The following is a 19,301-nucleotide window of genomic DNA, read 5'->3' on the forward strand; positions in this document are numbered from 1 at the left end:
AATTGAACCCCTCTCGTGCCTTTTGCACCTGCTTGTGCACTTGTAGGACGGCTCTGGGGCCCACTGCCGCCCCTGATCCACGGCAGGCACAGAGCCCAGCCCAGAATCGGCAGCCAGTGGTATCCGTCAAGTGACAGAGGCAGCGACCGCATTAGGGCCCAGCAGGTCACAGGCGCGTTTCGTTTCTTTCACTCACACAGTCGTCGGGAGCGGTTGTGAGGAGTGTGAGGCTCGGGAAAGCTGATGTGCCCGGGGCCACACGGCTGGTGCAGTCACAGTGAGGAATCAGACGGCCGCTGCGTGGGAGCCGGGGCACACAGTTTGCCCGGCGCTGCTCAGAGCCTTCCTCCTCGGAACAGCCCAGACTGTTATGCCCAAGTGGGGCTTTCAGCTCACGTCTGACTCCACATTCAATGATTTCCCCCCTCCCCACCCCGGCCAAAGAACAGGAAGGCCTGGTGGCGGGCAGGTGGAGGAAGTCCGTTTGCAAGGCTGTCATGCATAGGTCCTGCTCTCCTCCTGCCCCCTACGAATTACAGAAGCAGGGAAATCACCAAACTAGGACCTGACCCGTGCTTTTGGGTTCCGCAGCTCCTCTGTCCTCGCGCCTATGGGGTTCTGATTGCCGGGCACCCTATTGTCACTGGAAAATGCAGCCAAGAAACTCCCCACAGAAGAAGCGAAAAGCAGGCTGGGAAAGCAGGGAGCTCTCAGCACGGGTGTGATCACTGAGCCAGCCCACGCCGTCCCCACGTCTGGGGGGCCGCGCTGAGGAGCACGAGAAGGCCCAGACGTGGCCTGTTCACCTCCGGCCTGGAGGACTCCTGCGGCCCACTGTAGAAGCTGGGACCATGGTGGTGCCACAGGCTAATGACTGCTCCTGGTGACAGCAGCTCCCGGGTACGGTGCATCTTCTCACCGGCCCCACGTGTAAGGTGGTGCGGGCACAGCTATTGCCCCATGCTTGACAGTGAGGAAACGGGCTGGAGGGGGCTAGGTGGCTTCCCGCTCGCATCTTTGGCCCTTGTGTTATTTCCTGAAGCGCCCGTGCAAATGATCGGTGCACACGTGGCCCTTCCCCCGTCTTCTCTAATCTCCCTAATAAGTGCGAGGTCTGCCAGCAGAAGCATTTGCTCTGGGCACCTGTCAGGTGGGCCTCGGAAGCCTTTCTCCCCTGGCCGCCCTGAGCTGCCTGTTGGAATCTGATGTCCCCCAGGGAGCAGGGCGGAGCCAGAAGAGCAGCGTGGAGGAGTCGCCTCTGGACAAGCAGTGTCCGGGACGTGGTTCCAGGGGACCCTCTCCCTGAACCCAGTTTCTGGTGCTCAGATTTGTAGCTGTGTTGTGGGGTGGAGAGGGGCCAGCGCCACCTCTGGCTTCATCGCAAACCTGACTTGGGGCTTACTGACTGCCTGACCTTGGACACTCTGGTTCCTGATCTGTGTGCGTGTGGGGGGTTAGGATACTGTGTGACTCTTAGAGTAGACAGGAGGGCGAAGGAGTTAACATGTGGAGTGCTCTCAGAACAGCAACTGGCACAGAGGACACAGAAAATGTGCACTTTTTTTTTTTTAAAGGTTTGTTTCATTTGTTTGAAAGGTAGAATTACAAAGAGGGATTCATTCCCCAAATGGCCACAATGGCTGGGGCTGGGCCAGGCTGAAGCCAGGAGCCCGGAACTCCCTCGGGGTTTCCCACCTGGGTACAGGGACCGAAGTGCTTGGGCCATTTTCCCACAGCTTTCCCAGGCACGTTGGCAGGGAGTTAGATCAGAAGTAGAGCAGCTGAGACTTGAACAGCATCCATCACGGGTAACATCTTTTTTTTTTTTTTTTTTTTTTTTTTTCATTTTATTTTTTGACAGGCAGAGTGGACAGTGAGAGAGAGAGAGAGAGAGAAAGGTCTTCCTTTGCCATTGGTTCACCCTCCAATGGCCGCCGCCGCTGGTGCACTGCAGCCGGCGCACCGCACTGATCCGAAAGTAGGAGCCAGGTGCTTCTGTTCTCCCATGGGGTGCAGGGCCCAAGCACTTGGGCCATCCTCCACTGCCTTCCCGGGCCACAGCAGAGGGCTGGCCTGGAAGAGGGGCAACCGGGACAGAATCCGGCGCCCCGACCAGGACTAGAACCCGAGTGCCGGGGCCTCAGGCAGAGGATTAGCCTAGTGAGCTGCGGCGCCGGCCCATCACGGGTAACATCACTGGCCCCAGGAAATGTGAACTTAAAGAAGCAGTGAGGACTTGGAGACCCTGAGGGAGTATAACTCCCTGGGTATGTGTGAGGACCTGTTCCTCAATGGCTGTCACCTCCTCGTGGCAGGTATGGGTCACCTCCGGGGACTGTGCCTGGTGATTCTCACAGTTCGCCTTGTGGGCGGCTGCTTCTGTTACAATACAAGAATTAGGACTTGGATATCTTCCTTTTGCCCTTAACTCATTATCTTCTCGTAGTACAGGAGAGAGGAAAAAAAAGCAGTCATTTCCTTAGCATTCCTGCTTCGTTAAGAAAACCAGGGATTCCCTGAACACTCCCTGCAAGTGGTGAGAAGGCGATTTCTGTGGGATAGCAATCCCCAGTAGGCTGCCTGCGCAGATTTTAAAATGTATTGAGTTTGCTGTTTGAATTGGCAGAATCTGGGGGTGGTCCACTCAGAGCCTGCACACTCAGGGAGTGTTGTTAGGTGCCTCTTGGTTAAGGCACTCCTGGGCTCAGAGAGAGGCTTGGACAGCACCTTCTTTCAGGGTCACCTTTCCTGTACTCTGCGTATAAAACCCGTGTTTGTCACCCTCCTCACAGGGTTCCCATTGCCTGTAGCCCAGGGCTTCTTCCTCCTCAGCTCTTGGGTTTCAGATCCTGCCCCACCTGTTCATTCGTACATGTAGCATGTACATGTAGTACATACATGTAGCGTGTACTCACTGAGTGTCATGTGCCAGGAAATAAGATGGCCATAGTCCCTGACTTCTCAGGTTTCTCTTCTTCGATTTACCACCTGCGTTTTCTTAAGAAAGCCTCCCCAGCCCCTCCCCAGGACAGATGCCCTTGGAGCACCCTGTCCTGTCCTTTAGAGCAGCTGGGCACCTGGTACATGCCATTGGACTGGGTGAGTGGTTTGGGCTCTGCCCGAGGCTCTATTTGTTGAATGTCTGAACTAATAAATGGACACATTCATGGTCGGTAAGCCCCATGGCTCCCCAGACATGGGCTGGCCGAGATCCTGGACCTTCACCTCTGCTCTGACAGCTCTTGTCTCTTCCACAGAGATCTCTAACCTGCTGGTGGCTACTAAGAAAGCCCAGGAGTGGCAGCCTGTCTATCCCATGAGCCAGCTGAGTTTTGACCGGATCCTCAAGAAAGATATCATGCAGGTGAGTCATTGCTGCAGGTCTTGGGTCGAGCGTTGGGCCTGCCTGCCTGCCTTTGAGGGAGCAGCCTGGACATCTGGGGGAATGGAGTCAGGGTTTGGGGAAGTCCTGGAGGAAGAAGATGAAGGAGACATCACAGTTCGAGCAGCTCAGCCCGTGCCTCTGTCCTCCGTGGCCTGGCAGATGCTCCCCCGAGGTGCTTCTTCCCTGGAAGGAGGTAAATTTGTTAGTGCTTGGAGGTACCTAGTGTTGAGACCCTCTCCACTCTGAGGGAGCGCTGACCCTGCAGCTGGGGGAGCAAAGAACACAGGGCAGCAGGAAATGGAGAACTAGAGAGCTAGAGAGGCCTAGAGAACTCCCCTTAGAAGTGGAAGCCTCCTGGGGGCTCAGGCTGGTGTCCTGGCCTTTGGAGACATTTTGCCTCGAATCTGCAGCCTCATGCAGATCCAGGGTGTCCTCTGTAGCTGCCCTTGGGACTTGGCCAGGCGTGTGGGGCCCAGGGCAGATCTGTCCCACTTTCTGTTCCACACCTGTCCCCCAGCCTCTTGGAACCACATGTGGCCGTGGGGGCATCAAAGCAGACAGCAGCCTGCAGCCTTGAGAGGGGAATCCAATGAGCACAGGCAGAGGCCATGGCCGGAGTCTCGGGGGGTGGGAGGGTGGATTGTGCACTCCTGCTGTGAGGAAGTCGGGGCGAGGGTGCTGACACGGGGTCTCTGTTAGCTTGCTTGTTTCAGTGAATCCCTGAAATGACTGGGCAGAATTTTAGGGACTGGAAGTCCATGGCTGTCATTGCTTCACTGTCCATCAGTTTCTTCACTGAAGACTTATCTTTATTTTTGCCTCTCCCTCTGGTGGTGTCAGAAGTGAATGTCCTGAACTTCAAAACAGATCAACAAGATTATCAGAGCTACAGCTTCCCAGCCTCTATTCCGGGATTGTCTGGAATTTCACGCTGTATGCGGGCCTCCTCCTCTCTTTGCACGGCGTCTCTGAGCACACAACCCCTGTCCTCCCAGCCTTCAGCACATAGTCCACCTCAGACCAGGAGCCTAGGGCAGCACTGTGTCACCAGGGGACAAATTCCAAGCTGGCAAAGCACAGCAGTGTGTGGGCACCTCCCAGCTAGTCGTGTGTCCCGGTCGTGGGAGGACAGGATGGCACCCTACAGGAAGTGGCATCCGAGCACCGCCCAAAAGAACAAGCAGCAAGCACCTGGGCGCAGGCTGAGGGAAGAGCATCAAAGGAGACTGGAATGGACGTGTAGGGAGTGCGGGGGTCCCTGTGGGCTGCTGTGGAATCCTGCCAGCCTGGAGCCGTGACTTGGCTGCTCTTCTGGGGAAGAGCAATGATTCTGAAAGCTCATGGCTTTTATGGGAAGTTCTGGGAACACCCCTTCCCACAACCATGAGGCACATGCATGACAGCTGGAGCTTTAATGAGTAATTTCAGAACATTGTCAGCATGGAGCAGACAGGGCGGATGGATGGATGGCCATGGTGCTTTGACAGATGGCAAATAGGGGTATATGTGCACATGTTTTTAAAGATTTATTTTATTTATTTGAAAGAGTTACGGAGAGGCAGAGAGAGAGAGAGGTCTTCCTTCTACTGGTTCACTCCCTAGTTGGCCGCAATGGCCGGAGCTGCGCCAATCCGAAGCCAGGAGCCAGGAGCTTCTTCCAGGTCTCCCACGTGGGTGCAGGGGCCCAAGAACTTGGGCCATCCTCTACTCTTTCCCAGGCAACAGCAGAGAGCTGGATCGGAAGAGGAACAGCTGGGACCGGAACCAGTGCCCATATGGGATGCCGGTGCTTCAGGCCAGGGTGTTAACCCGCTGCGCCACAAGGCCAGCCACCACATTTTTTGTTTTTTAATGTATGTATTTATTTGAAAGAGTTACAGAGGGAGGTTTTGCCAGCCATTAGCAGGGAGCTGGATGGGAAATGGAGCAGCTGGGACTTGAACTGGTGCCCACCTGGAATGCCGGCATCACAGGTGGCAGCTTAACCTGGGATGCCAGCATCACAAGAGGTAGCCTTATCCACTGCTCCGCAACACTGGCCCCATGTTTGTATGGATCAGTACACCTGGCTAATGACTGTGTGTGTTCCTTGAGGGACCAGGCTGGTTCCCTAAGCAATGCATTTGCTGCATTTAAAGGGGAACCTAGAAAAATAGAATAACATGGGCTAGTCAGCGGGTTAATGCCCTGGGCTGAAGTGCCGGCATCCCATATGGGCGCTGATTCTAATCCCAGCTGCTCCACTTCCGATCCGGCTCTCTGCTATGGCCTGGGAAAGCAGTGGAAGATGGCCCATGTCCTTGGGCCCCTGCGCCCACGTGGGAGACCTGGAAGAAGCTCCTGGCTCCTGGCTTCAGATTGGCACAGCTCTGACCATTGCAGCCAATTGGGGAGTGAACCAGTGGATGGAAGACCTACTTACCTCTCTCTCTCTCTCTCTCTCTCTCTCTATCTCTCTCTCTCTCTCTCTCTCTCTCTCTGCCTCTCCTCTCTAACTTTCAAATAAACAAATAAATCTTTAATAGAAAAAAATAGAATAACAGATCGTGAGTTTTCTAGCTGTAAGTTGTGGGGCTAATGTCAACAGTACCTGAGTTTCATGAAGTGTATTTCTATTTGTAAAGGTGAGGCATTTGAACAATCAGAAATGTTGAGGCGTGAACTGGAGGCGTCCTCAGAGACAGATCATTAGGTGCTAGGGCTTTGCACAGTTGTCTCTCAGCCTTTCTGCTGCTCCCCGAGAGAGGAAACCAAGGGATCCCAGGTCTCTGCCTCTGGCTTCGCCTCTCCTTCCCTGAGAGATCGCTGGGGGAGGCACTGCTGAAGCTCAGCGTGTATGCACACACATGGCACACAGAAGGCAACCAGACAGTTCCAGGGGGACAAACAGTGAGCCACTGGCCCCCTGCTGCCCAGGTTTGGACCGGCAGCCTTTATGCCAATTTGCCTAGGTGATTCCTACAACAGCCTTGGCGCAAGCACCATCCTCAGCCCCATGTGCAGGAGGTGGGTAGAGGCGGGCATGGTCAAGGACTGCCCCCTCGGTAAACGGCCAGCAAGCAGCATTACAGCCCCACGCTGTGCCCCTGCCCCAGCGAGCGGGAGCTGCCTGGAGTGGGTGCCGTTGGTGGGTTTGTGACAGGTCGGGATTGTGTTTCGGCCACGGGCTGCTGCTTGCTGGGGGTAGAAGGCGAGGAGCTGCCCCGAGATCCTGAGGATTGTCTCCCAACGAGCTGAACTTGAACTTGCATGTGCACTGGGGCGGGGAGCCGTTGGAGCTCTTTAGCTTCCACCCCTCCCGTTGATATTCTGTGTTCCCGTTGCGGCCTGGCTGCCTGACCTCTGCTTCTCCCGCAGGGCGAGCACCTGGGGAGAGGCACCAGAACCCATATCTACGCCGGGACCCTGGTGGATCACAAGGATGACGAAGGGACTTCAGAAGAGAAGAGAATAAAAGTGATCCTCAAAGTCTTAGACCCCAGCCACAGGGACATCTCTCTGGCAAGTGTCTTTCTCCCGTCACGGCCCCCCCACTGCTCTTTGTAGGGCCCGGTGAGTGGGGCACAGCCTTTGCCCCTTGTTTGGCCTTGCAGTTTTCAAGCTGGCCTTTGAGTCAGAATCCCCTCTGATGTCATCTGCAGCCTGCTAATGGGTGCAAAGTAGGGAGGACCGAAGATGCTGGGGGCTGAGCAGCTCCTTGCACTTGGCCCGCCCCTCCGTTTCCCCCGATCCCGTGTCTTCCCAAAAGGCGGTGTGGCAGTGCCCTGAGGCTCCAGCTCAGTGGCCTCGGAGTTGGTGTTGCCCAGGGCTGCACAGTCTGGAAACAAGACCCAGAAGAGTGGCCTGACTTGCCCGGGACCCCACAGCCTGACCTTGAGCAGAGGCGCTGAGCATGGTCCTCTCCCAAAGTTTAAGGCAGAGGGAGGAGAGGCAGGCACGAGTGTGCAAGCTGATTGCCCCAGCCTTGGGGCGCTGCACGGTCGGCAGGGCCTAGGGACTGACAGCGGCTGTCCTGGGACTTGCCAGCTTTCCCCTCACCAGCGAGGCTGACTGGTGACCCTTCCTTGTCCCCTTCTCCCACAGGCCTTCTTTGAGGCAGCCAGCATGATGAGACAGGTCTCCCACAAGCACATCGTGTACCTCTATGGTGTCTGTGTCCGCGACGTGGAGAGTGAGTGTATTCTTTTGAAGGGGCCCTGGCTGGGAGCGTGGGTGCTGTGGAGACCACCTGCAAGTTGCCCAGGCCTCCTGCCTTTCTGAGCACTGGAGGACATGAGGTGCTGAGCAGGTCGCCAGCTTCGTTTCGCAGAGGCTGTGCCATGCAAACAGACTCACTTGCACTCGGTTCTCCCGTGCTTCCTTCTGGCCAACTCCAGGCCCCTGTGCTTAGACTCAAGAAGCAGAGGGGCTGAGGTGAGGCCATGGGCTGATTCAGAGGGGAAGGCACGCCAGGCAGCGTGCAGGGAGGATGAGTGTGGAGTGGCATGGGCTGGCCCATGGAGCACACCAGCCCGCCTGTCACCTGCTGGCGGGTGTGGCCTGCCTGTGCTAGGCCCGAGGGCGTGGGCCTGTGGAGCTGAAGTGGCTGAAGCTGCTGGCCACCGAGATGGGTGGCCCCAGCCTTGGAGTCCCCAGCATGTAAATTGGAAGAGAGTTTTTTTGTTTTAACTGCAGTTTATTTTCCATGAAACTCAGTAACATGGGCTCTCTCGCGTGTTGGGAGCAAGGCGTGCATGCGCTGGCGGCCACCTCTCACTGCCCTCTGCACTGCGGCGTGTGCTCGCAGACCCCATGTCCTGTGTGCCAGGTGCTTCTCCAAGGCCCTCCGTGCCTTGAGTGGGCCCTGTAGGCCTCCCCAGAGCCCTCGGAAAGTTGGTGTTGCTCCCTCTTTGTGTGCAGAAGAGGGGACTGAGCCTCCGGGGGGTTGTTGGCTGCTCACGGTCACCCAGAATAGTGTGGGGTTGAAGCCAGGCCTGTCCGACTCCGAAGCACTCTGCCACACGCACCTGCCGAAGGTCTGTTTTATTCCTTGAAGCTGAGGACTGTCTCAGAAGTGGGCCCTTGTAAGGGGACAGGACTGTCCCGGACAGACAGAAGTTCCCAGATGTCAGGGTGTTTGTGCCTGTAGATATCATGGTGGAAGAGTTTGTGGAAGGAGGGCCCCTCGATCTCTTCATGCACCGGAAAAGCGACCTGCTCACGACGCCGTGGAAGTTCAAAGTTGCCAAGCAGCTGGCCAGCGCCCTGAGTTACCTGGTGAGATGCTCTGGTGTCCGTGGCAGCCCCCACCAGAAACCAGAGTTCTCGTAGGGGTGGCAGGAGGGGGTGCTGGCATGCAGGCTGGGGGTCATGGCCTCGGGTGCTGGGGCCAGGGCTATGTGATTGAGCATGGAACGCAATCACTTGGGGCTCATCTGGGAATGCTGTCATGTCAGAGGCCGCCTTAAGCATGGGCTGCGTGGTAAGGGCGGGAATGGGTGCAGAACTGGGCGAGGGAGGGCGTGGAACCGCCAGCATGCCAGAGCGTGCCCGCAGGCCCGCTGCTCACAGGTCTTGTGATTCTGGTCGGATTCTGGCCAGTTTGGTGGGCACAGAGCCCTGTGGAGGTCCACGCCACTGCTGCCCGCTTCCCTGCGTGGAGGACGTGCCCGCGTCACACACTGTCGCTGGGAGAGGCGGCAGGGAGTTGGGGGGAGGGGAGACGGCTGCCTGGGAGGCTCTGCTGAGCCAGCCCCTTTCACTCTGCAGGAGGACAAGGACATGGTCCACGGGAACGTGTGCACCAAGAACCTACTGCTAGCGCGCGAGGGCATCGACAGCGAGTGCGGGCCGTTCATCAAGCTCAGCGACCCCGGCATCCCCATCACCGTGCTGTCCCGGCAGGGTAGGGCGCCCCCGGCCCTGCCCCCACCCCGCCCCGTGGGCACCCCGGAACCGCTCTGAAAATCGCTGCCGTCTTTCTCCAGAGTGCATAGAACGCATCCCGTGGATTGCTCCCGAGTGTGTGGAAGACTCCAAGAACCTGAGCGTGGCTGCTGACAAGTGGAGCTTCGGAACCACGCTCTGGGAGATCTGCTACAATGGCGAGATCCCCCTCAAAGACAAGACACTCATCGAGGTGAGCCGCTCTTCCCAGGGCCAAGCAGGGCCGGGGCCCTCCGACGTCCCTGGCCCTAAGCTCACACTGCACTTCGAGGTAGGGCTGGGTTTGAGTCTCCCTCGCAGGTGCACTGGCTGTGTGACCTTGAAAGTACAGCTTGGCCAGCGCCGCGGCTCACTAGGCTAATCCTCCACCTAGCGGCGCCGGCACACCGGGTTCTAGTCCCGGTCGGGGCGCCGGATTCTGTCCCGGTTGCCCCTCTTCCAGGCCAGCTCTCTGCTGTGGCCAGGGAGTGCAGTGGAGGATGGGCCAAGTGCTTGGGCCCTGCACCCCATGGGAGACCAGGAGAAGCACCTGGCTCCTGCCTGCGGATCAGCGTGGTGCACCGGCAGCAACGCGCCAGCCGCGGCGGCCATTGGAGGGTGAACCAACGGCAAAAGGAAGACCTTTCTCTCTGTCTCTCTCTCTCTCACTGTCCACTCTGTCCAAAAAAAAAAAAAGTGCAGCTTGTCTGAGCCTCAGTGCATGGGCCACGGGGAACGTGTCATGGAGCTGATTACTATCTACGGCTTTCTCCCATGGGCACTCAGGGCGAAGTGCCCACCAGTGTCAAAATGGTGTCTGCAAGTGTCACCCAAGAGCCCTGTGTATGAGGTGGGCAGTGCCACCCTGCTTTTTACCCAGCACTCTCCTGGGTGCATTGGCTGGAAAGCAGAACAGATGAGACTTGAACTCACAGATTCACTTTTGGGGAGAGTGGAGTCTCAGTAAAAATAGGGGCTGGTGTGGCGCAGTGGGTAAGCTGCCACCTGTGATGCTGGCATCCCGTGGGAACGCCTGTTCAAGTTCCAGCTGCTCCATTTCCCATCCAGCTCCCTGCTAATGCACCTGGGAAAACAGCGTTAGATGGCCCAAGTGCTTGGGCACCTGCACCCACATAGGAGACCCAGACAGAGTTCCAGGCTCCTGGCTTTGGCCTGGCTCAGCCCAGGTGGTTATGGCCATTTGGGGAGTGAAACAGCAGATGGAAGGTACCCCCATCTTTCTCTAACTCAGCCTTTCGAATATTTAAATATATAAATCTTTTAAAAACCTTAAAAAATACATAGATCGGTAAACCTCAGGCCTCAGGCTTGGGATCCAGGCATGGGATGTGTGTTGTGTTCAGCGGCTGGCATCACTTTGCGCTGGGAGAGGCTGATCCTAGTCCCAGGGGAAGGCAGCACTGCGGCTGCACGTGGAGCGTGGGGTGGGGGTGGGGTCAGGCTGTGGTGTCTTCGTTTCCCCAGAGACAGGACAGTGGGGGTGCGGTGTTGAGTGATGGCTGCGGGCAGCTGCGGGCTGGCGGCCAGGCTTCGGGGAAGGCAGAAGGGGGAGCTGCTGAGAAGCTGTCCGTAGGAGGCGCCGAGCTAACCCAGGGAGGCCGCCGGACTCCACATGTGCTGTCTGGAATGCTCAGCCTAAGCTTTTGGGAAACTCATTTTATTTTTCACTTCCTCGGAAAAAAGTTAGAAAACATGAATGGTATTCCCGTAGTCAGTGCCTGCTGAGCACCGGCATCTTTCATAATAAAACGGGCTCCTGGCTCCTGCTGGTCTCCAGGGGCAAGGGCGGCGCTCAGCCCCGGCTCGGCTCCAGTCCCCTTCCTCCCAGCCTCTGGTGCCTGGCCCTCAGGTGGCATCGGGTATTTGTTCATGGATTCTAAATCAGCTAACAGTTGGAGCAAGTTTGGAGACTACAGAAAATGACTCAAAAGGTCATCCCTATTCCCGATTCTCTGTTAGGACCTGGCAAATTGTCTTCTAGGCTATGCGTTGTGAAATAATGCAATTTAAGGATAGGTTTATCTTGGTGCAAAACAATTTTGAAAGCCACACATAGTTTTTTCAAAGCATGCATTTTTCCACCAAGTATCTGAAGACTTACATTGGAATGAATTTCAAAAAAGGTTTTCACTAAAATTTATCTTTTAATCTCATATTTCATGAGCTCTTAGAAGTGTCCTCATGTATCTTGAATTTTCAAATTTTAAAAAAAAAGGTTTTTTATTTATATGAAAGAGTTACACAGAGAGGAGGACTGCGGGGTGGGGGTGGGGGATTCTTCCGTCTGATGATTCACTCCCCAATTGGCTGCAAGGGCGGGAGCTGCGCCAGTCCAAAGCCGGGAGCCAGGAGCCTCCTCCGGGTCTCCCACATGTTACAGGGGCCCAAGGACTTGGGTCATCTTCTACTGCTTTCCCAGGCCACAGCAGAGAGCTGGATTGGAAGTGGAGCAGCCAAGACTGGAACTGGCGCCCATATAGGATGCCGGCACTGCAGGGGGGATTTACCTGCTATGCCACAGCACTGACCCCAGATTTTCAAATTTAATCTTGTATTTTCCTATGAAATAAGTTTTACAATTTTTTTAAAAAGATTTATTTTATTTGAAAGGCAGAGCTACAGAGAGAGAGAGGGAGTGACAGAGCTCTTCCATCCACTGGTTCACTTCCCAAATGGCCAGAACAGCTGGGGCTGGGGCTGGGCCAGACCGAACCCAGGAGCCAGGAGCTTCCTCCAGGTCCCCCACGTGGGTGCAGGGGTCAAAGCACTGGGGCCGTCTTGGGCGGCCCTCCCAGGCGCATCAGGAGGGAGCTGGATCAGAAGTGGAGCAGCTGGGACTCAACAAACCTGTCAGTGGTGGTGACTTAACCTGCTATGCCACGGCGCCGGCCCCTCCATGTTCTTTCTAGCACTACAGGGAACACCTTTGTACCTAAGCCTTGGTTCACATCAGATTCTTTCCTGAGTCGCTCGATTATGGGCATGAAAGAGTCAAGAGGTCTCAAGAATCCGAAGAGCACTCTGTGTGTTGTGTTGCCAAGTTGTGTTCCAGAAAAGTCACCTGGCTTTGCTGAGTGCGGCTGTCGGGTGGATGGACTGCGCGTCCCCCTCCAGCTCGGAGGGTGTCCGTGCCGGCCCAGACCCCAGCGCCGGAGGGCGGCCGCTGTCACTCTCGCGATGAGCTCTGCCTTTCAGCGGCGCCGCTGGGGTCACGGAGGGACTGCTAGCTCCTTCCGCCGCGGTCACCGGCGCGTGCCCTCCCCTTTACAGAAAGAGAGATTCTACGAGAGCCGCTGCCGGCCAGTGACCCCGTCCTGTAAGGAGCTGGCGGACCTTATGACCCGCTGCATGAACTACGACCCCAACCAGAGACCCTTCTTCCGCGCCATCATGAGAGACATCAACAAGCTGGAAGAGCAGAGTAAGCGGCCGGCCGGGGGCGCGCGGGGGGCGCGCGGGGGCCGGCGCGGTGCCGCGCAGCTGCCGCCCACGGCCATGCGTGCTCGCTCCTCCTTTCTCTTCTCAGATCCAGACATCGTGTCGGAGAGGAAGCCAGCCACTGAGGTGGACCCCACGCATTTTGAAAAGCGCTTCCTCAAGAGGATCCGGGACTTGGGCGAGGTGAGCCCCACGCGCAGCGCCCCCCGCCGCCCCCTTCCAGCGTGCCCCGCGCAAGGCCTGTTGGCAGATGCACCTTGCTGCTTCGGGGGCCGGTTGTGTCTGACCGCGCGCTCCGGACTCGGAGCTGGGGGAGCGAGCCCGGGCCGAGCCCAGAACCGGCCCCACTGGCTCTCGAGGAAGCTGCAGGGTCATCCGTCACCAATGCTGTCCCCGCCTTCGCTCAGCACCAAAGGGGAGTGGGTGAGGCCACCAGGGGGCCGCGGTGCGGGGCAGGGTCGGGGTGAGGCCAGCAGAGGGGCAGCTGCCGAGCAGGGCTTGCTTTCTCTGTCTGTCCGGGCAGCCCAGGCTTCTCTGGTGACAGCACGCGCGTGTCCCTGCAGGGCCACTTTGGGAAGGTTGAGCTCTGCAGGTATGACCCCGAGGGGGACAACACGGGGGAGCAGGTGGCTGTGAAGTCCCTAAAGCCAGAGAGCGGCGGTAACCACATAGCTGACCTCAAGAAGGAAATAGAAATCTTGCGGAACCTCTATCACGAGAACATCGTGAAGTACAAAGGGATCTGCACCGAGGACGGTAGGTTGCGCGCACCGGGTCAGGCTGTCGGGGTCACCGGGGCTAGCGCAGGGCAGGCCCCTCAACGTGCTTGCTGCCAGCTGCGCGGGCTCCTCCCGGGGTCGGCCACACGCCCGGCTGTGACTGGACACGACCCATCCAGATGGCCGCCCTCGGGCCAGGGCAGCGGATGGCCCTGCTGCTGCCTCTCCTCGGCCGGGCTGCACTGGCCAGGGCACACTGCACTCCGGGCGTCGAAATCGCACAGGGGAGTGAGACCTGTGAGCCAGCAATGCCTCTCCTGGGCGGTTCTTTAAAACTGGTCATGAAATGACATGGCTTATCACTGGTATTTATGAGGCAGACGTGGTTTATAATGCGTACTTTGTGAGGCACAGAGCCCCTGCTGCTTCACTCCCCAGGTACCCGCAACAGCTGGGCCTCCACCAGAACCTCCTGGTGCACCAGGGCCTGGAACTCCAGGGGCTGGAACTCCATCCAGTTCGCCCACGTGGGTAGCAGGGGCCTGAGTACTGGAGCCATCCTCCCTGCCTCCTAGGGTGCGCGTTAGCAAGAAGCTGGAATGGAAAGCAGAGCTGGGAATCCAGCTCAGGCACTCCGCATAGAGGGCGCCAGCCTCTTCTGGATTAACCGCTATGTCCACACTCGGGCTCCTCCTGATTCCTAGAAATTGCCGTCTGCCTCCTGCTCGACAGAACATCCTGACCCTTCCCCCAGTGAGCGCTGACGCCCAGCAGGGGCATGGGTGTTCTGCCCATCACACTGGGCAGCGCCTGTGGCGCTGAGGGAGCTGAAACCGCCCAGGTCCTGTGGCCTTCCCCTCCCACCCCACAGTCCCTGCCCTGGGCAGTGCCACACTGATGGGTGTTTCTTCTCAACAGGAGGAAACGGTATTAAGCTCATCATGGAATTTCTGCCTTCGGGAAGCCTTAAGGAGTATCTTCCAAAGAATAAAAACAAAATTAATCTCAAGCAACAGCTAAAATATGCCGTGCAGATTTGTAAGGTAAAAACAAAAGGCACACGTTTAACAGGTCGGCCCCTCCCTGGCAGCTGGTTTGTAACTGGTGTCTCCAAGTGGCAGCTGTGACGCTCACCGCACTGTGCAGATGAACAGTCAGCCTCTACTAAAAAGTGAATGGATTTGTTCTGCATGGCTGGTTTTGTTTTTTAATCAGTTGGGGCTATTCTTGCATAAAACACACAAACAAAAAAAATCCCAGCGATGTGTGAATGAAATGACATTTCAGGTTTTTACTGTGGAGAGCTACAAAATGCAATCAGAAACCGCTGTGGCCATGTACCTGACCTTTACTTCTCCTTTTTAGGGGATGGACTATTTGGGTTCTCGGCAGTACGTCCACCGGGACTTAGCAGCAAGAAATGTCCTTGTTGAGAGTGAACACCAAGTGAAAATTGGAGACTTCGGCTTAACCAAAGCGATCGAGACAGACAAGGAGTACTACACCGTCAAGGACGACCGGGACAGCCCTGTGTTTTGGTAACTGAGTCACACAGCTGCCTGTCATCTGTGACTGCTGGGGTTGTTAATATCTCTTACTCCTCCGGCCCCGGGGTCAAGGTTAGAGTAGAACATTTGGAATGGTTATCTGCCTTCCAGAAACACCTTTTAGACTGTTCACTGAAAGAGGCCTACACCAATGCCACCGTCTTGCGAGGAGCGGGAGAACTCTCCCAGCAGCTCCTGCACCCCCTGGACAGGGCATTCACCTGAGACAGTTCTCAGACACATCCGTGCAGCGGGCGGTCCGAGGGCAGGGAAGGGTAGGATAGGATAGGATGATTAGGAGAGTGGCAATGGCACCTGAGGTTTGAGGAATATTTAAAGAAGCTAGATATGAAGTGCCTTAGTTTCTGGTGTGGGCCATCAGATGATTCATCAAAACTGGTCACACCGCAGACTCACCATGAGCTTACAGGAAATCAAACCCAGGACTTGTCTTCGTGTGACCCTCCTCCCCTGGGTGCATTTGTCAGGGAATGAAGAACACAACCTTGTCTACTTGGAGAAAATATGTGGTACTGAGAATATGTATGTATGTGAAGTATATTGCTCTGTATATGCAGCATGTACATGACAAGTATGTAACACACACATAGATGCTTTGAGTATGAAATTCTGTGACAAACCAGAGGTGAGTCTTTGGAGTCACTCTGTCATGTTTGTCAAAACAGCTTCCCTGGAAGTGAGGCTGTGTATTTGGCTTTCTTTCAGGTATGCCCCAGAATGTTTAATTCAGTGTAAATTCTATATTGCCTCCGACGTCTGGTCCTTTGGAGTGACTCTGCACGAGCTACTCACTTACTGTGATTCAGAATATAGTCCCATGGCCGTAAGTCATTTAAATCTAATACCCAATTAAAATGTGTCCATCCCTTCAACATTGTATTGGTTTTAAAGATTTATTGTATTTCATGTATTGAAAGCCAGAATTAGAGAGTGAGCAGGCTTCATTAATTCACTCCCCAAATGGCCCCAATGAGCAGGGCTAGGCCAGGCCAAAGCCAGCAGCCTCAAACTCTGTCTGGGTGTCCCACTGCCTTTCACCACGTGCATGTTAGCAGGGAGTTGGATCAGAAGCTGGGGCTCAAACTGGTACTTTTTAATTTTTTAAATGGAATCCAATCAGTGTATTAAGTGGAAAGAGAAAATGTCACCTGTTCAACTTGGTTTATAACTTCACAACTATTTGTGGGTCTCTTAAGGAGTCCAAAGTTCTCAAGGATGTTCCATAGATCTTATCTGTGAGGAAACAAGGGACAGTTTCATGGGAGTGAGTTAAGTAAGATAGCATTCAGTAGGGCCTTATGTGTACCTTGTTTATTCCAAAATAAGATCATTTTCATTATAACAGGCTCCTTGACAAGTGAAAGAAGTGATTGGTACAGTCTGAGGCTAAAATAATTTTGGGTTTTCATTTTTTAAGTAGTACTAAGGAGAAAAAGCCTTTTTTTTACTTTAATTTCAGGTTAACTATGGAAGTTTCACCCTAATCAATTTGATTTTTTATATAAATGTTGAAAGTGAAACATTTTGTCTGGCTTTATTTTACATAGTTGTTCCTGAAAATGATAGGCCCAACTCATGGCCAGATGACAGTAACAAGACTTGTGAATACACTGAAGGAAGGAAAACGTTTGCCGTGTCCACCCAACTGTCCAGATCAGGTATTCATGGTCTATTCCACAGTAATAAACCCCAGCTTTCACTGTTTTTCTAGCTTGAGTGATCCAGCAAGGGGCGGAGGAGGAGGAAGCAGGGCAATGGATTAGAAAAATCCTTTAAAATAGTTTTTTCTAGCTGAATTTCAAGATATTTGAGAAATCCTCTCTGGGGCTGATGATACAACTTATTACATTCAAAGCACAGTTAGGGTCTACCAGAAGCAGACTCCCCTCAGTGTCTCTCCATTGCCCACCTCCAAAGAGAACTTGGCGACAGCATACTGTGACAAATACATTTTTGTGTAAGTCTGGCCCACTTAGTGACATAACATTGTTTTCCATACTCTAAAGTAAATTGGGCCTTTAAGATATACTGAATAGTGTGAGCGCAGGAGGTGGGACGTCAGAGACCTGCTCAGGCACACACTGACCCATCAGCTGGCTTCAGACACACACCAGATCTTGTTGAAGGCCACTCAGCCAGCCCAAGAACTTCTCAAATGTTAAAACATTATTCATGTACCATGTTGTAGCTCATTTTCTGCAAAACTGTTCAAATATTCTTGAAAGTCTTAGTTATCAACATCATTTACATTTTAAAAATTTTCTTACTGCTTATATCTAACATTTATACTTTTTTTCCCCAGGTTTATCAACTTATGAGGAAATGCTGGGAATTCCAACCTTCCAATCGGACAACCTTTCAGAACCTTATTGAAGGATTCGAAGCAATTTTAAAAAAGCATGAATAATATTTAAATTCTGCTGTTTGTCAAGTCCTTCTGCAACAAATAACCAAATCATTTAAAAAGTTTTTTAATGGAAAGAGTTTGTATTATGTCTAAAAAGGCACTCAAAAAAGTACTTGAGTATGTATCCATGTATAAGGCACACTGTGGCGCCTCATGTGTTTAAGGACTTCTTCCTTATATTTGGCTCCAGGAAGAGAGTTACAAACAGTGACAGCTAAAATATTAGAAAGCACCATGCCTTCTGGAAAGGAGCACACCACCACGGCATCTGGCTAGCTTGCCTTCACAATTGCATACTAACGTGGGAATTTTGGAAACAAGAGGAGTTGACCAAAGTATTTTCTCAAGAGGATTGCTTTTCCTAGCTGCCATTTGATCTGAAATGTTTTTCTGGCACAATTAGTCACTGATGAAACTTAGTGAAGTTCAAGGGCATGTTAGAATATCAGCTATCTATATGGTGACAACCAAGCAGTCTTAAAATATTAGATGCCAGTTAGTATACTGTTGTCTCTATACAGAAGTGAGTGTCAGTAGTAGGACTTAAACTTTGTTTCTCCAGTGGCTTAGCTCCTGTTCCCTTGGGTGATCACGGATGCCCATTTTGAGAAAACTGGTTATGCTGCATGTTAACTTCTTGAGAACTAAGCCTGTGCCAGTGCTTTCCTAGGCAGTCTATCTTTAATCTGAGTGGACTCCCAGACCCTGGATGCTGTAATACTGCTTTTAAGACATGTCCATGTATACCCTTTTCTAATTCTACCACTTTGGGCAAGCTGTTTCAGCATTGATTTTGGATGCTGTATATGCAACCAGTAAGAATAAACACCACCGCCATTGCACTGTTCTTAAAGAGTGTTTCGATACCACCCACCTACAAGGATCAATCACTATTTTGACCATCACCTTACAGTGCAAAACTTGAAAGACCCAGCTAAAAGGCACTGTGGAGTTCATGATCCACTAGACAGTTTTTGGTTTGCTTGTGGAGCTGTGTAGTCTGAAATATTTAAGTCTCTGATTCAATGTGAAGCATAAAGTTCTTTATGACCAAGAGTCTGAAAAAGTTTTTAATGCTGGTTAGTATTTGTCATCATAGATTTCACTTTTTGAGTTCAAAAATAATAATCAGGCCTGACTCAATGGCAGCAATAAACTTGCCATTTAAATCTGTTCACTAGCCCTCTATCACCAAGGTTTCTTTCCATGTCAAACCTGTGGCCACTCTACATGCACTTTGTTTACTCTTTATACAAATAAATATACTAAAGACTTTACATGCATATGCCTTTTAATATTAAGATTTTCAAAGCATTTCAAACAATTCACTTACATAGAAAAATAACATAGTTTGGGGTGGTGGTGGTGGTAATGGTCTTTATTACTAACACCACTTGAGTTGCACTTCTCTGTAAATGTCCAATGAAAATGGGCACAGGCCAAGTGTGGATGGCAAATTCACATGTGCTATAATCCAAAACATCTTTGTTTTAGCTTTTTCAACCTCTTCCTGCTTTGTCTTTGCAGCTCTGATGTAAAAGTCACCATCCTCCCTTTCCTCAGGTTGTATTATAGTAGTGGTGTAACCAAGCACTGAAGAGGCTAAATGAGAAGAAGTACAGGGCATGGAGAAGCCACTAGTCATCTGCTGTATAACTGAGTGATGCCTACTCTTGATTAGTTATTTATAGGTAGTACTACTTAGAAATTAGCTTAGTTTAACTTTCTAGCTGTTATTTTCCAACACGAGCTAGTATAGGCAATAAATTAGACCAAGTAAAATTTTTTACAAAGCATACAACATGTACCAATTTTTTACTTCATCTCTTAAAAAAACAGGATATCTATATCATACTCAA

At 53.2% G+C, this 19,301-nt stretch overlaps 1 protein-coding gene across 4 annotated transcripts in view; it reads left to right on the top strand.

The window, feature by feature from the left end:
* JAK1 (Janus kinase 1) overlaps positions 1-18,719 on the top strand; it is a 141,791-nt gene extending 123,072 nt beyond the window's left edge. For all 4 annotated transcript variants that reach the window (XM_008265123.4, XM_051856411.2, XM_070078352.1 and 1 more), the window contains 14 exons: positions 3,258-3,364; positions 6,743-6,886; positions 7,469-7,556; positions 8,514-8,641; positions 9,134-9,269; positions 9,352-9,503; positions 12,581-12,731; positions 12,837-12,931; positions 13,312-13,504; positions 14,386-14,510; positions 14,833-15,005; positions 15,741-15,858; positions 16,583-16,693; positions 17,338-18,719. In XM_008265123.4, coding sequence (XP_008263345.2) covers positions 3,258-3,364; positions 6,743-6,886; positions 7,469-7,556; positions 8,514-8,641; positions 9,134-9,269; positions 9,352-9,503; positions 12,581-12,731; positions 12,837-12,931; positions 13,312-13,504; positions 14,386-14,510; positions 14,833-15,005; positions 15,741-15,858; positions 16,583-16,693; positions 17,338-17,442 — 1,826 coding nt within the window. In that variant the 3' untranslated portion in view covers positions 17,443-18,719. The remainder of the gene's footprint in view (positions 1-3,257; positions 3,365-6,742; positions 6,887-7,468; positions 7,557-8,513; positions 8,642-9,133; positions 9,270-9,351; positions 9,504-12,580; positions 12,732-12,836; positions 12,932-13,311; positions 13,505-14,385; positions 14,511-14,832; positions 15,006-15,740; positions 15,859-16,582; positions 16,694-17,337) is intronic.
* Positions 18,720-19,301: the final 582 nt, after the last annotated feature.

The sequence above is a fragment of the Oryctolagus cuniculus genome, chromosome 7, assembly GCF_964237555.1.
Source record: "Oryctolagus cuniculus chromosome 7, mOryCun1.1, whole genome shotgun sequence".
In the NCBI taxonomy this organism is placed as follows: domain Eukaryota; kingdom Metazoa; phylum Chordata; class Mammalia; order Lagomorpha; family Leporidae; genus Oryctolagus; species Oryctolagus cuniculus.